We start from the raw sequence: 15,791 nt of genomic DNA on the forward strand, positions 1-15,791 counted from the left end.
TAATTTTGATATAAATGAGTAAAATATAATAACCTTTTGATATAGTTCTGTTATTGGATTGAATTACTTTTCTAATTTTAAAAAATTAATATAATCAAATATGGAAAAAAATTAAATTTTAATCAAAATGAAATGAGACAAAATGTATTATTAACAAAAATACAAATCAATTCAGATAGGATTGAATTAAATTTGAATTTATAACTAAATTAATTAAAAATATGAACAAACTTTCAGTTCCTATGAATCTAACAACTCCCTATTTCTTTTCATAGAAACCACACTCTAAAATAGGAACAATGACCACACATAAACAAGGTGCTCTTCAACAACAACAACTGTACGTAGGTACCATGTTTCTATAAGACCAAGGTAATCCAACGCACATTAAATTCATATGAAAAATGGAAAGTGTTGTTCGCTGGAAAACCGATGTACTCCAACTCATTGTTCAATTTGAGTGGATGGACAGGAAAACACATAGAGAATGGGAATTTCTATATATAGTTGTGTTGTTATAATTCAAGGTTTCAATCTCTTCTCCTTACCCGCTTTCTCTTTTCCCAAGTTTGTAGAGCCAACACAATTCGTCCATGGCTATGGAGGCTCCACACCAGTATCCGGGGAAGCTCACCTTCAGGGTGGTCATCACCTGTATCATGGCAGCCACTGGTGGTTTGATTTTTGGTTATGATCATGGTGTTTCAGGTAAATAATTTTATTCATTCATTTTTGTTTTAATTCTAAAATATTTATTGCTTTGATGATAATGACATTTTCAATTACCCTTTTGGCTATTGTTTGAGTCTGAAAATGAGATTTTATTTCTGGGTTTTCAATGCTTTTATCTGCTGGATGAGATTTCTTATGTGGGTGTTTTGAGTATTTGTATTTTCCTCAATTTTGAGGTCAATTATGTTAAAAAGGATTCATTTTTATTTTTTTTGGAAATCCAATTATATTAATAGAGGATAGAGTCTAAGCTCAGGATTAATTTTTATGATGCATTTTTCTGGGTTATGATGCATGTATTGTGGTTGATGAAATGTCTGACTTGGTTTTTTTTGTTGTGTTCTTCATTCTATAGGTGGTGTGACCTCCATGGATTCCTTCCTGAAGGAGTTTTTTCCATCTGTTTATGAGCAGGAGTCTAATGTGAAGCCTTCTGCAAACCAGTACTGCAAATTCAACAGTCAGATATTGACGCTGTTTACATCTTCCTTGTATCTGAGTGCTCTTGTTGCGGGTCTAGGGGCATCCACCATAACCAGGATTATGGGCAGGCGTGCAACTATGATTGTTGGTGGGTTATTCTTTGTATCAGGTGCATTGTTCAATGGATTAGCCGACGGCATCTGGATGCTTATTGTTGGAAGGTTGTTGCTTGGTTTTGGCATTGGATGCGCCAATCAGGTGCATTTTCTTTAGATCTCCCAGCATGTTTGAATCAACTTATTTTTTTTTTCACAATCAATTTTGTTATGACACCCGGAAGTTACTCACAGATTCTTATTTATAGAATTGATTTTAATCTTGGAATCAATTGTAGAAAGATTTCCAAACAGACACTCAATTGGTTCTTGCTATGATTGTAGTCCTATGCTAACCGATAGTTGCTCTTCCCATTTTCAGTCAGTGCCAATTTATCTCTCAGAGATGGCTCCTTATAAATACCGGGGAGGTCTAAATATGTGTTTCCAATTGTCAATCACTATAGGCATCTTTGTGGCCAATCTATTTAACTACTATTTTGCCAAGATACTGAATGGTCAGGGATGGAGATTAAGTTTGGGGCTTGGTGCAGTCCCAGCCGTTATTTTTGTTGTAGGCTCACTTTGCCTTCCTGACTCACCGAGCTCCCTTGTTGCTCGCGGTCGTCACGAAGCTGCTAGACAGGAGCTTGTGAAAATACGCGGGACTACTGATATTGAGGCAGAGTTAAAAGACATTATTACTGCTAGTGAAGCTTTGGAAAATGTGAAACACCCTTGGAAGACCTTGTTGGAGAGAAAATACAGGCCACAGCTTGTTTTCGCCGTATGCATTCCCTTCTTCCAGCAATTCACTGGCTTGAATGTGATTACATTCTATGCTCCAATTTTGTTCAGAACAATCGGTTTCGGACCCACAGCTTCTCTCATGTCTGCAGTGATCATTGGAAGCTTTAAACCCGTTTCAACCCTTATTTCAATATTTGTTGTAGATAAATTCGGAAGACGCACCCTTTTCCTTGAAGGGGGTGCTCAAATGTTGATTTGCCAGGTACTTGTTTCACTTTCACATTTCTCCAACATCAACATTTTTCATTTCATTGGTCTGTTGGTTTTCAATTAATACGTATTCTCTGTTTTGGCCTCAGATTATCATGACAATTGCTATTGCTGTTACATTTGGCACAAGTGGGAACCCTGGCCAGCTGCCTAAGTGGTATGCAGTTGTGATTGTGGGTGTCATCTGTGTGTATGTCGCCGGTTTCGCTTGGTCTTGGGGTCCTCTAGGTTGGTTGGTGCCCAGCGAAATCTTTCCACTCGAAATTAGGCCTGCTTGTCAGAGTATCACGGTTGGTGTCAACATGACCTGCACTTTCTTCATAGCTCAATTCTTCACTGCAATGCTCTGTCACATGAAGTTTGGCTTGTTCCTCTTCTTTGGGGGCTTTGTGGTCATCATGACCATATTCATCTACAAGCTATTTCCAGAAACAAAGGGTGTCCCACTTGAGGAAATGCATAAGGAATGGCAGAAACACCCTATCTGGGGCAAGTTTTTGGATGCAGGAAGAGCTGATGAGAAAGACTCTAAGTGATAATTGTTAGTTCTTTGTTTGTTACACTCTTGGATTTGCAAAGTGTGGCTTCACTTGAAAATTTTATTGGCCAAGCTTTGTGATGATGCTGCTGTAATATATAAAACATTTAAGTTGGAATCTTCACACATTGTACATTGCAAAGTGCAAAGCCACTTGCATTTGGTTCCATTTAGACTCAGAATTGTAATAAACAAACATGCCACAGTCAAGTTCTTTTCAATGTAGAATACTCTTGTTCTGCTACATGAAGAACTGCGACTAAGTTTTGTCCTTTCAACTAACCTCGCCCCATTGCATATCAAATATGAATATAATCCAAGAATATGGAGCATAATGTTTGATGTTAGTTATGAATTGTGTTGAAAATATCATCACTCTTTTCTTTTCCAATAATTTCTCCGTAGTTATAGGTTAAAGTCAAGAGAGAGATATGAGGTCTGCATCAATTCGACAACAAAACATAAAACAACCGTAATTAAAGCCTGTCTTTACTAGGTAACAGATTCACAATCATCAACAACCGTTCACCTGATAGATGTAAATACCTGCTCTGTATTCTTGATGGTTGGAACCAAATGATTATTAGGAAGCCTTATAAGTTGGGCACGCAAATGATACAAAAGGGTTAAAAATTAAAATACTACCAACATTAATTTCGACCAAAATATCATCAACATGACAATCAGGCTTTCATATTGACAACAAAAATAGACAATAAGGCTTATCATTCCACATGGGTCGAAAAACGTGATGGATCAAACAAGTTCATTTTCCTCCATCAACCATTAAATTTTCATTAAATGCACTTAAAGAAAAGTTAGTTTCTGATAATTTTAAACTAGATTTTTCACCCGTGCGTTGCACGGGGCGGGGGAGCATATATCAATTAATTCATACTTTATAAACAAATAAATAAGTATAAATCAGCACAATAATATGACGACGGCTTTTAAAAAGACATAAATTTACATCAATTGACCAAAATATTTAAACGGTTGCCATAAATAGAAGAGCATACACCTGTATAGATTAAATCATGCACTGAATGATATAAAAAATTGATAATAAACCATCAAATAAGAACAACTCCATTATGAAAAGAATTTGAGGTTCTACACAGTTTCGCAATAAATGATATAAAAAATTGATAATAAATCAGCAAAATGATGTCTAGTTGATCCAAGCTATTCTCAAGGAAAACTCCTCTATTTTTTCTTGGACCTGGGCATTGTAAATGGAAAGGAATTAATTACTCTAGCTTACAATTAAAAATCAAACACATAAATCTCATTATATATTGTATAATAACATGAAATTCGATTTAAAAAAAGCATTTACTGAAGACGAAGATAGATAGACGTATTCAATCTACTACAACAATTTAACAATTAAGTTTAAACCAGCAACTATAAATATTAAAATAATGATAAATTAGTTGCCTTCTAGATTTAAAATCAAAAATAGGATAAAGAGGAGGAAAAAACTGACTTACCAATCAAATGTTATTGAAGACCTCTTCATATACAACGTTTCGTGTACAGTTTGAAATTACGTTTGAATGACAGTTTATAGGTCCAACAATAAAATTCATTTTACCCTTCCATGTTAAAATTATCATCAATATTATATGGGGGATTATCAATCTTATAAACAATAATTATCAACTTAGAGTATCAATTCATTATGGGGGAGTTTCAATCTAACAAACTATATAAAATTGTAATTTATTTTTGGAGATCATGAACCGATAAAGAGTTGAACAATAGATAAGATCAAAAGGGAAAAATATAACGAAAAAACTGTTATAGGCATAGTAAGCAACAAAACTTAGATATTAACAAAAAAAATAGGCGTCTAGAAGGTATTTAATTAAATAAAATAGAATTTAAAAAGATATAGATATAAAATTTCAGTTAAGTTCATCATTCTATTTTTTTTAGTTAAACATGCGTATTCTGTTCAATGGATAAGGGTTATGAATAACAATTTTTTTGCAAAAAACAATTAATAATAATACAAACAGGGGAAAATGGAATTTGAGACTCAAAATAACTTCTTTCATTCAATTCATTTTCGTTCAGACCAAAAGACAACAAAACAGAGACCTGAATAAACTAATATGCCATCCCAAAACATACTAATAATAGGCAGATTAAACATTAAGATTGAAATGAAACTGAAAAAATGGAAAACACCACACTGACGAACTAACTAACATCCAGGACTACAAAACAACACACTTAACAGCTTGAAAAGACAACCACAATAACAAAACATCAAAACAACCAACACAACAAAAAACAGTCTTCAGATCTTCTCCTTTTTCATAGCTTTAAGGGGTTTCTTGCAAGTAACTGAGACTCCAACAACTTCGGCATCAGGGGGAATGGACGCTTGGAAGGAGGGGAAATCTGGCTTTCAACAGATACATCCACTTCAGGCTCTTTAGCAGTTTCAGCAACTTGGATAGCTTCAACAGATTCAACACCAACACTCTTCATCTACAATAAAAAGAGACATGATAACGATGTCATTATTTTGCTGTATATAAAGCCAGAAAAAAATTAAATAGAAAACAGAAATATCTTGTATAAACCTTTTCCTTAGACTTCAAATATGTTTTAGTAGATTTCTTAGTTGAACTAATGCAAGCAAGAGGAACAGCAGTAGCTCGAGGAGATTGCTCGCCACTGGAACCATCAGAATCAACAGACTTATTGATGTCTAATTCACCAGCAGGTTCAATCTCTTTTAAGGTCATACCAAGTTTTGCAGATTTATCTCCAACAATCTAAAATAGAATACATAAATATCAATTCACAAAAGAGAACTTAATAATAAACATAAATTTAAGAAGCATATTTATAACTTGTAAAAAATTTACTTTAACTTTTGGAGTTGGATCAGAAGGGACAGGAGAGATTCGCTGAGTATCTGAAATCAAGTCAACAGCAGGAGAATTAGACGTCTTCACAGCATTGGAATTTTCAGCATTAACAAACTCGGCATTAAGATCTTAAATTTATTTCAAAAATTAAATTAACAATCATTGAAACAATTACATCAAAACTGAATTTGTACTCAAAGTAAAGTTTACCTTCACTTTACTTGAAGATGAAGATTCACCCTTCAACACTGAAGTAGGGGTCCCCATAATCAACAATGGAGTAGAACCCTCAATAGATTGCAGGGATGCCTGAAACTGATACATAACCTTTGAGTCTGCCTCTTCAACATCAGGATTAAACAGGATCCTTGTAGCTCCATACACATTTTGAATGCTTGTTATCCCTGACATGCAAAACACATGTTAAGACAATATATATATTTAGTACATACTACATAATGAGAAAATATTGCATGTGACAACCTCTGAATGGTTTCATCTTTGCAAATTGCACAATAACAACTGCATGAATTAGATGTACCTTGGCATCCATGTAAACTAATTCCATTGAGAACGACAGCTTTGATCCACCGAAGCAAGGACTGGCCCACATCCGGTTCACTTTCAACACAATAGTCCAAGTATCATTTGAAGGGTTAACAGATGAAACATCATCAACCTTGATAGCCATTGAGAAAGAACGCAAAAACAGAAGTAAAGCGATATGAGGAAATAAGAAGGGGAGGATGATGGATTCAATAGCAGAGATGGTCCTTAAATAGGGGAATTAGAGAGAGGATGGTAGAACCCCAAATTCGAATTAGGGTTTAATGAAATGAATTAAGGATTTAGAGTTCCGAAAACAAACCTCGGGTAAGGTTGAGGGGCGGCTGGAATCAAATAAATGGCCACCTTGGGTAAACATCCACAGGATTTGGATCGCCAAACTTGGGGAGAAGCATCACGCGTGCTTGATTAGGTTAGGGAAAAATCGAATTGGGGAAAGAGATGATGGAAATAGAGATGTGTTTAATGTTTGATGGGAGTTTTAGCGTTGGAGAGGGAGAGAGTGCAGAATGGGGGAGTTCTCCAACAATTGATCACGTGAAAAAATCAAAAAATAAAGAATACAGAAAGGAAAGAATATGAAAGAAGGAGTAAATCACTTCTTTTTTATTTGATTTTTTAATTTTAAAAAGTATTAGTTTATCTAAAATTCAATAACTAAATTTTAAAAAGTATTAAGTGTATGATATTTGGAAATATTGATAAAATTTATTAATTAAAAAAATATCCTAAATTTATTTAAACCCATAATTTCTAAAAGTAAAAAAGGATCCAAATAGTTAAAAAAAATCTAAATATATTATTATAGTAAAGTTTGATATATATATATATAATATAATATAATTCTGTTTATTATCATAAATTCAATATAATTATAATTAAGGTATAGATTTATACCAAGAAAAAAAGGTACAGATAAAAATTGATTGATAAAAAAAATGCCAAGAAAGGCTTCATCGAGAATGGGGGAGTAATTTTATGTTTTTTTGGAAACAAACAAAATAGTGGGAGAGAGAATGAGTTCTTAATAATGAAGGATGATAGTGGGAGAGAGAATGGTGAGTGGAGCTTGATAAAAAAACATAAAAAATAAGGAAATGCCACGTGTACAGTAAAAAGGAGATAAGAGCTTGTAGAATGCCATGTGGAATTCCACTAAGTCTAAGATTGCATGAGAGAGCAGAATGCTTGTAGTTGCGATACATCAACATTTGGTCCTTTGAACCTTTGCTCTTTTAATAGTATTATTGATTTCATGAAAAGACAGGTTCTTGCATGGACCATACGAAATAGTAGTCCATGGTGAACCTGCACTACCAAATCAAAATTTGTTAAAGTGCAAAATTGTCCTCAATTCCATTCTTGTCTATCGTACTCTTGGCTCCACTATATCAGAACTCTAACTTCCCTCGGTTAATATTGCGTAGCGTTAGACCTAGGGCCGACCCAATACTAAATGAGGTCTAAAACAAACTTTAAAGTGAGACATTTTTTTTGGCCTTTTGACTTAAAATTAATGCATGTTTGATTTTTTTAGGCATTTTTTACTTAGTAAACAAAAATTAGAGGCTTAAAGCGCTTGCTTGGGTGACTTTATCCTTGGGTCAGCCCTGGTTAGACCCAAGGCCGTGTAGGCCACAAGGCAAATGAGACAATTGCCTTAGACCAAAAAAAAAAATACATTAGACCCATAAAAAATAAAAAATTAATTAGTACATATATAGTACATACTATTGAGACTTAAGAGAGGTAATTGAACAATGAAAAATCATATCATATTAATTGCAACTTGGGTAATGCAACATGAGAATTGAGAAGTGCAATTTTAACAGTTATTAGTAGTAGTGGTGATTTGTATTAATAAATTTACATTTTCTAAAAAGCTAATAAATAAAAATCTCTTATTGTTACATTCCAAAAAAAAATTGATGCCCAAAATTAAAAATTAATTTGTGTTTACTTATAATCGTTAGATTTATATACCTGTATTTTTCAAAATTAAAATTGTTTAAATCATATATAAGGTCAACAATGCTACGAGAGAGATTGAGTGAGTTAAATATCGTATCTATTGGAAGTCAAATGTTAGAATTGCTTAATTATAAAACACTAATAAATGATGCAGCTCAAAAATCTAGAAGATGGATATTAAAAATTGATAATATTTTAAGATTATGGTAAAAAAAACCACTTTAACATTTTCGCATTAGGCCACAAAATATCTAACCACAACCCTGATTAGACCTCTGTGGCTTTGGCTACACTGCGGTGCCGACTATGACCGCCTCCTACACAAGTGTCCACGTTATTACTGACCTATTGGGTTGTTGGACGCCTTTGCCTCCGACCAAGAGTGGTGGGACATGACTAGGGTGTCCTCATCTCTTAGTCCCATCGCCCCCACATCAAGAAATCAGTAGACTCCACCACATAGGTCGGCCAGCTTCGTCACTCCCACGGCCACCGTCGCACCACTATTGTCATTGAAGCCAACACACGCACCATGAAACTAGTCCAGAAACCTCAAGTCGTACCTTGTTGCTGCACTAAACAACCCAAACTCAAGTACTCAACCATAACCGCACTTTTGCTTGAACCTTTTAATTGTAGAAACATTTTTTTAACCACTTCTACTTTTGCCTCACATTCATTCTTTTCTTCTTACACATTTCTATGACACGTTACACACTAAATGTTAGAAGTCTCACATTGGCTAGAGATAGAGCATAGATAGCCTTTATAAGGGTAGTGCAAACCTCAACTCTTGAGCTAGTTTTTGTGGTTGAGTATAGGCCTCCTAATTTCTAAGACTAAACAATACAAAAAAAAAATATAACAAAATTGAATCCATCAGCGAACGCAAGATACATGAATCGAGTGCTGCGGTACGTCTTGTCTTTTGCTTCATGTTCGGTGCATTGTCTTCTGCTTAATTCATATATTGGTACTTTCCATTGTGCTATTACAAGACAATTAATCTTACATGATTACATCCATCGAATTCAAACGAAGATCTTTGAATAGATAATGTAGTTATGAGTGGGGTTGAAATATTACTGTTCAAACTTACGTCAGTAGATAAAAACATAATCAAAATTCAAATCTCATAACTTATGTGCATGGCCAAATATGGTGGATGAAGAAAATTAAACATTTATTATTGTCCTTCACGTTCTTCTCATTTGAACTTTGCTTTTCTCTTTCAAGTATTCCCCTCAATTTGATAATGACTACTTAAGTTATTGCCCAGACAATTTTTGTATTCGTTTGGTATTTTGTCCCCTAAGGAGGGTTTAGCTCTTAGCTAGTCGCTTTCATCTCTTAACATCTTACAACATTAGAATTCGTCTACCCTAGGATAAAATTGCATAAAATTAATTTTGGTAAAATTGCATATACGATAAAGGTGCATGGGTGAAACTCATGAAGAGATTTATGTTTAATATATGTTTCAACGCATAAACTATTCTTAATAGCTTATGTGAAGAATTGATTTTGTCACAAGCATCTATATATATTTGTCATTTAAAAAATGATTTTATTAAATAAGAATTGATTTTGAGGAAACCAGTAATTTGCATTCTTCACTACAAAAAAAAAGTTAATTTTAGTGGCACGTGCTTTGTGGCGATCTTAGTTAAACCGCCAGTATTGGTGCAATTTTATGCAATATTATATTTTTATTTTAAGTTGAACAATTATCCATTGCGGCTATAAATAAGTTTTACTTAGATAATTAATGAAAAAAAGTTGATATACATCATAATTATTTGTGTGAATGACATGTTATGACAATTTATGTCACCTTCCACATTAAAAATATTCTTAATTTTTCATTAGTTATTAGTAACAAGTTAACTAAATTAGTTAATTAGATGTGTTGAGTGAAAAAAAGACTCAAAACTAATTCAACCCAACCAAAAAGTAAATTTAGTCAAACTAGTTAATTAAGAGATTGTTCTCCATTTTGACAGGTCTATCCAATGCTATGGTTAACTAGAGTTTGTATTCTATCAATTCAAATTTCTCTCGTTGTATAATCTGAACCGTTGATTTTAAATCTAATGGTTTACAAAATTTTGGCACTTAAATAATTGGCTCGGAAGAATGAATTCAAAACTAACATATCATCACTTAACCTGCAAGTTGGTATGCAGGTAAGTAGAGTTTTGAAATGAGATTAAGTACGTAGAGTTTTGAAGATCAACGCCTTGTGAATTGGTTCAGACCAAAAAACATTATCACGTCATCATAATTAACACATCATCGTGATTAAGAAAAGAAACACCACTATAAAAACCCAAGCAAATGTTCAATGTATTGTTAACAGACTGAGAGTCCAACAGTTCATCCATCACCCCACATTGCAAAATATTGATCTCAAGAAAATGAAAACCAAGTATCTCATCCTTTGTCTTGTGTTAACTCTGCTCTTAACTCTAGCATCATCAAAACAGATTCCAGCTCTGTATGTTTTTGGTGATTCCCTGGTTGACAGTGGTAACAGCAACAATGCCAAATCTCTTCCTTATGGTCTAGACTTTGATGGCGGCAAACCTACCGGTCGATGCACTAATGGAAAAACTGTGGTTGATTACATTGGTATTAGAATCCACACTTTCACTTTTGATTTTTCTCTGCTTCTTATAAATTGATAAGTAAAAAAACAATTGTGTCACCAGTCACCACTATTTAATACATATGATACTTTTGAATTTTTTTTTTGCTGCAGCTATACATCTAAGGCTACCCTTTGCCCCTCCCTACTTGGGGCTTTCAGAGGATCAAAGGAACAAAATCACCACAGGCATTAACTATGCATGTGCTGGATCTGGCATTCTTCCAGACACCAACATTGTAATATCATCCCTACATTCACAAGTTCATCAATTATATGTAGCAAGTTTGAATCAGCTTATTTTCCCTTAAGAGTCAATTCTAATTCTAGTACCAAGCTACTCGCATAAGCTTCTGTCTGGAATTGATTTTGACTTCAAAATTAGTTGTAGAAGAATCTAGAAACACGCTGTGAATGGTGATTTTTTTGTCCTTATGATGTTATATATTGAATGTTGTTTGCCCTCTTTGCAGATGACTAGTGTGTCACTTGACAAGCAAATAGGATTTTTCCAGAGTACTGTTGAGAATGATTTGCCTAATGTGTTGAATGAGCAAGCAAAACTGGAGAGCCATCTATCTGAATCCTTGTTCGTTGTCTCTACGGCATTGAATGACCACTTCCATAACAAAACCTTCCGCGGCTCGAGCGATTTTGCTTTGTACCTGCAAAATGAATTCTCTAAGCGCTTGCAGGTTCATGTGACATGATAACATTGATGTTTTCTTTTCATTCTTTGAACTAATTTTGAAAAGTTTTACAGAAATTCATCATTAGAAAATAGTTTTAGTCACGAAGGATTCAAATAGTCCTTTAAGAAAACGAGCAATTGCAGCCGTAACATAAAAGTTTCAAAAGCCCTTTGTACTGTGACCCCAATTGCAGCAACATCAATTACATTTTATCCATAAATTTTTATAACATTTAGTATCTTGATTAAATTGTAACAGAAAATTGCATTAGCTATATATCACCCAGTTCCTCATGATTTTTATCAGTAAAATATGGATTTGTTTGCAAGTGTGAACAATAGCATCAGAAATCAATTAACAGGGAAGATTTGTTTGTTGCAGAGACTTTATAAATTAGGAGCAAGAAAGTTTTTGGTGAATAATGCTCCACCAGCAGGGTGCTTTCCATCAAGTGCTGCCCAGTCAACACCAAAAGGAAAATGTAATGAGGAGATAAACAGAGGGATTTCCTTTTACAATAAGGGGTTGCCTGATATGCTCCATGAGCTGCAGTCCCAGCTTCCTGGCTTTACCTATATTTTTTCAGATCTCTACAACTTCCTTATGGAGATGAGGGAAAATGGAAACAGATATGGTAAGAACAAAACCACCTATAGTACTGTGTGTTTGGATCAGCTTCACTTTCATTAGAATCAATTTTGAAATCCTACTCAAGAAAATCCCCTTAGCACTCCTTCGTACCATTGGAGCGGGCCTCTTCTCGCCTCTACATGGGCTAATTGAGGAGACAATCCCCCACCGCCGAAAATCTTCAGTATGTTATTTACACACTGACTCGTAGGTCTGGAGGTGTCTCTCCGAACCCTATTGTTTTTTCAAAACAAATAAAAATAATCAATTCTAAAATTTAGAAGCTACTAACAGAAACCTTTCCCTTCAGAATAATTTGTATGAGAGTTCCTAAACACAAATGCTATTGTTATTGTATATATTATATGGCTATTTTCCTTTGCAGGGATAGTGGAAACATGGAAATCTTGCTGCCCAAATACCATTGATGGTGATGATATGGATTGCCACGCCAATGATGAGCCTTGTCCGGATAGAAACACACATCTTTTCTTTGATAGTCATCCGTCTCAGATCACAAACAAAATATATGCAGCACGTTGTTTCAATGAGACAACAATTTGCAGGCCCTATGGCCTCAATCTGTAATTCTAGCATGTTGGCATATGCATAGTTCATAGTTGTGCGCTTTATCATATGTAATAAACTAGATTAAAATGCCAGCATGAAATTTGATATTATTTACCCTAGAAATGAAAATGTATGAACTTAAATATGTTTTCAATGTTGTTAAAAATAATTAAGCAAAACTTTATGATGGTTTGAAAATGTTGGTATTAATGTTAGTTGGGATAACCATTTTGCTTCTCTCAAGTGATTAGGATTTCTTCAATACTATCTCACACTCTCTTTCACGATCGTTACTGGAGCAACCTGTTGTTCATGGCCGTCAATGGTACAAGCATTGGAGCTGGAGCTGTTTCAGATAAGTAATTACAAATGGACCTAACCAGAATATGTTTAACCTCTAGTCCCTTCTCATCATGAGTCTACAATAAAACAGATTCAATACTCAAGCCCACAATGGAACTTTTGGGCCTTTTTCCTATCTCAATGATACTTTAACCAAAAAACTTAAAGACATCCTTTTGATGATTGATGATTCCATGGATAAGTACTTAGCCAACCAATAATCATTCTCCATAAAATGACAAAAGGCAATCCTAGTTCCTTTATCAGCTAATATTCTTATGGCTAGAAATTATCAAGGACTTCCTTTCAACAAGTCAACACTAGCAGTCCAACAAGTGATCAAGTACACCTAATTTTTACATTAAAACACTCTGAGCCTTGTGTTTTGTTAAGTAACTAGCTATGTCCAAAGTTCACATTCTGGTATTCCCATACCCAGCACAGGGCCACATTCTAGCACTTCTGGACTTAACTCACCACTTAGCCCTTGGAGGCCTAACCATTACCATCATCATCACCCCAAAAAACCTCCCAATCCTCAACCCTCTATTATCAACCCACCCAAACACCATTCAAACCCTCATCCTCCCTTTCCCTTCACACCCAAACATTCCTGCAGGTGCAGAGAATCTTCGTGAGGTCGGCAACACTGGAAACTACCCCTTCATCAATGCACTCTCTAAACTCCAACAACCCATTATCCAGTGGTTCACCACCCACCCTAACCCCCCTGTGGCCCTCATCTCCGATTTCTTCCTCGGATGGACTCACCAACTCGCTACCCAACTCAGCATCCCCAGAATCGCATTTCACGGCGTCGGCGCGCTCCTCACCGCCGTGCTCAACCGCTGTTTTCGAAACCCAACCACATTCCAGTCCAAGGAGGTGGCTGATTTCCCCGGAATCCCTGGAACGCCGTCGTTCCGGCGGGATCACCTTCCCACGGTGTTCCTCCGGTACAGGGAGTCGGAGCCGGAATCGGAGCTCGTGAGAGAGAGCTTGGTTGCCAACGCTGCAAGCTGGGGCTCCATCTTCAACACGTTCCGCGCGTTGGAGGGTCCAGTTTTGGATCACGTGAGAGCCGAATCGGGTTGCCAGAGGGTTTTCGCGGTTGGCCCGTTGGGTTCTGATCGGGTCGACGCGAACCCGGATGGAGGATCCGGCGTGTTACGGTGGCTGGATCAGTGGGTGGAGGATGAGGGGTCGGTGCTGTATGTCTGCTTTGGGAGTCAGAAGCTGATGAGGAAGGAGCAGATGGAGGCGTTGGCGTTCGGGTTGGAGAGATCCGGGTGTCGTTTCATTTGGGTGGTGAAGGAGGCGTTCACGGCGGAGGAAGGGTATGGAAAAGTTCCGGAGGGGTTTGAAAATCGGGTTGCGGGTCGGGGAATTGTGGTTAAAGGTTGGGTTCCACAAGTGGCGATATTGGGTCACCGGGTCGTGGGCGGGTTTTTGAGCCATTGCGGGTGGAACTCGGTGATGGAGGCAATGGTGGCCGGGACGGTGATCGTGGGGTGGCCTATGGAGGCTGATCAGTTCGTGAACGCGAGGTTGTTGGTGGAGGAGTTGGGAGTGGCGGTGAGGGCGTGTGAGGGAGCGGATTCGGTGCCTGACCCTGATGAGTTGGGTCGGGTGATATCGCGTGTTATGGGTGTGGATAGCCCTCAAAAGGAAAGGGCAGAGTTGATGAGAGGGGAAGCAGTTAAGGCTATGAGTGAGGGTGGAAGCTCCTCCAAGGAGTTGGATCAGCTTGTGGAAGCATTGCTGCAGCTTGGTGTTAAAGAAGAATGACAATGATGATGATGATTTGAATAATGTTATGAATCCATTACAAAAGAAACTTGAATGAAAATAGTTCATGTGTTTGTTGTGGTTCTATCTTAAGAAGATTAATAACATGTATGGAATAAATTGCAGAAGAAAATGGCTAATTTTGATGCATAGGCTCATATGCATATCCAACTCTCTTAATTGTTTGATCCATGAAACAAAAAATTGTTTGAGCTGCATGCAGTGTCTGGGTTGCTGTTATGTTGCAGATAGATGGAAAATTTTTAGGTAATTCTGAGTAAGGAAAAATGTCAGCTGTATATGCATGTTGTTTGGCTTGAAACTACAGTAATTTAACTAAAACGTTATGCTTGACATAGACAAGTGTTAGCAATATTTGATCCTAACATTGTTGCCAAAATGGAGGAGAAGGAAATCTTGGAGATATCATCAAAGAGAGAACTTCTGTTTTTCGAAGATTATGAGGGGATATGGATCTTTTAGTAACTATTTATGGGGTTATGTAAAATCATAAACCAGTGATTTACAGATACAGATACCCAAGAAATGTCCCACTGCACTGATGACTCCAAAAGCAGAGGACATCACCAAAGACTTTAGTTCAATAAATTAAAGTTTTCCTGGTTGCCTTTAAATTTGAGTTATTGGGACAATGGGACGAGTCAAGCCTTGAGGTATTGTTTGTTGAAACATTTCAGGTTTGGTAAGGTAAGTGCATCATAACAATTATGATGAAAATGATGTCGTTTTCAACTAGTGGGAAAAATCTTTTTGAATAATAATGATAGTGAAAGTCACAACAGCACTGCCTATTCTATTGCACAGGATTCTTCTATTTGTTAATTGAAATATTATACATCCTTAAAAGACTCTCAAAAAATGATGATG

At 36.1% G+C, this 15,791-nt stretch overlaps 3 protein-coding genes across 3 annotated transcripts; all 3 read left to right on the top strand.

Annotated features, from left to right (window-relative positions):
- The first annotated feature begins 236 nt into the window (after positions 1-236).
- Positions 237-3,052, top strand: LOC130739692 (sugar transport protein 1-like). The gene is made up of 5 exons (XM_057592066.1): positions 237-372; positions 569-708; positions 1,088-1,413; positions 1,633-2,262; positions 2,360-3,052. Exons 2-5 carry the CDS (start codon positions 594-596, stop codon positions 2,804-2,806), a joined length of 1,518 nt encoding a protein of 505 aa, XP_057448049.1. The 5' UTR covers positions 237-372; positions 569-593; the 3' UTR covers positions 2,807-3,052.
- Positions 3,053-10,571: 7,519 nt separating this feature from the next.
- LOC130739694 (GDSL esterase/lipase At2g03980-like) lies at positions 10,572-12,971 on the top strand. The gene is made up of 5 exons (XM_057592069.1): positions 10,572-10,865; positions 10,996-11,120; positions 11,355-11,576; positions 11,955-12,207; positions 12,589-12,971. The coding sequence occupies exons 1-5, from the start codon at positions 10,652-10,654 to the stop codon at positions 12,789-12,791; spliced, it is 1,017 nt and encodes a 338-aa protein (XP_057448052.1). The 5' UTR covers positions 10,572-10,651; the 3' UTR covers positions 12,792-12,971.
- A 425-nt stretch (positions 12,972-13,396) lies between these two features.
- Positions 13,397-15,053, top strand: LOC130739693 (UDP-glycosyltransferase 89A2-like). Its single transcript, XM_057592067.1, has one exon. It carries the CDS (start codon positions 13,518-13,520, stop codon positions 14,901-14,903), a length of 1,386 nt encoding a protein of 461 aa, XP_057448050.1. The 5' UTR covers positions 13,397-13,517; the 3' UTR covers positions 14,904-15,053.
- Positions 15,054-15,791: the final 738 nt, after the last annotated feature.

This window comes from Lotus japonicus, chromosome 2, assembly GCF_012489685.1.
Source record: "Lotus japonicus ecotype B-129 chromosome 2, LjGifu_v1.2".
NCBI lineage: Eukaryota > Viridiplantae > Streptophyta > Magnoliopsida > Fabales > Fabaceae > Lotus > Lotus japonicus.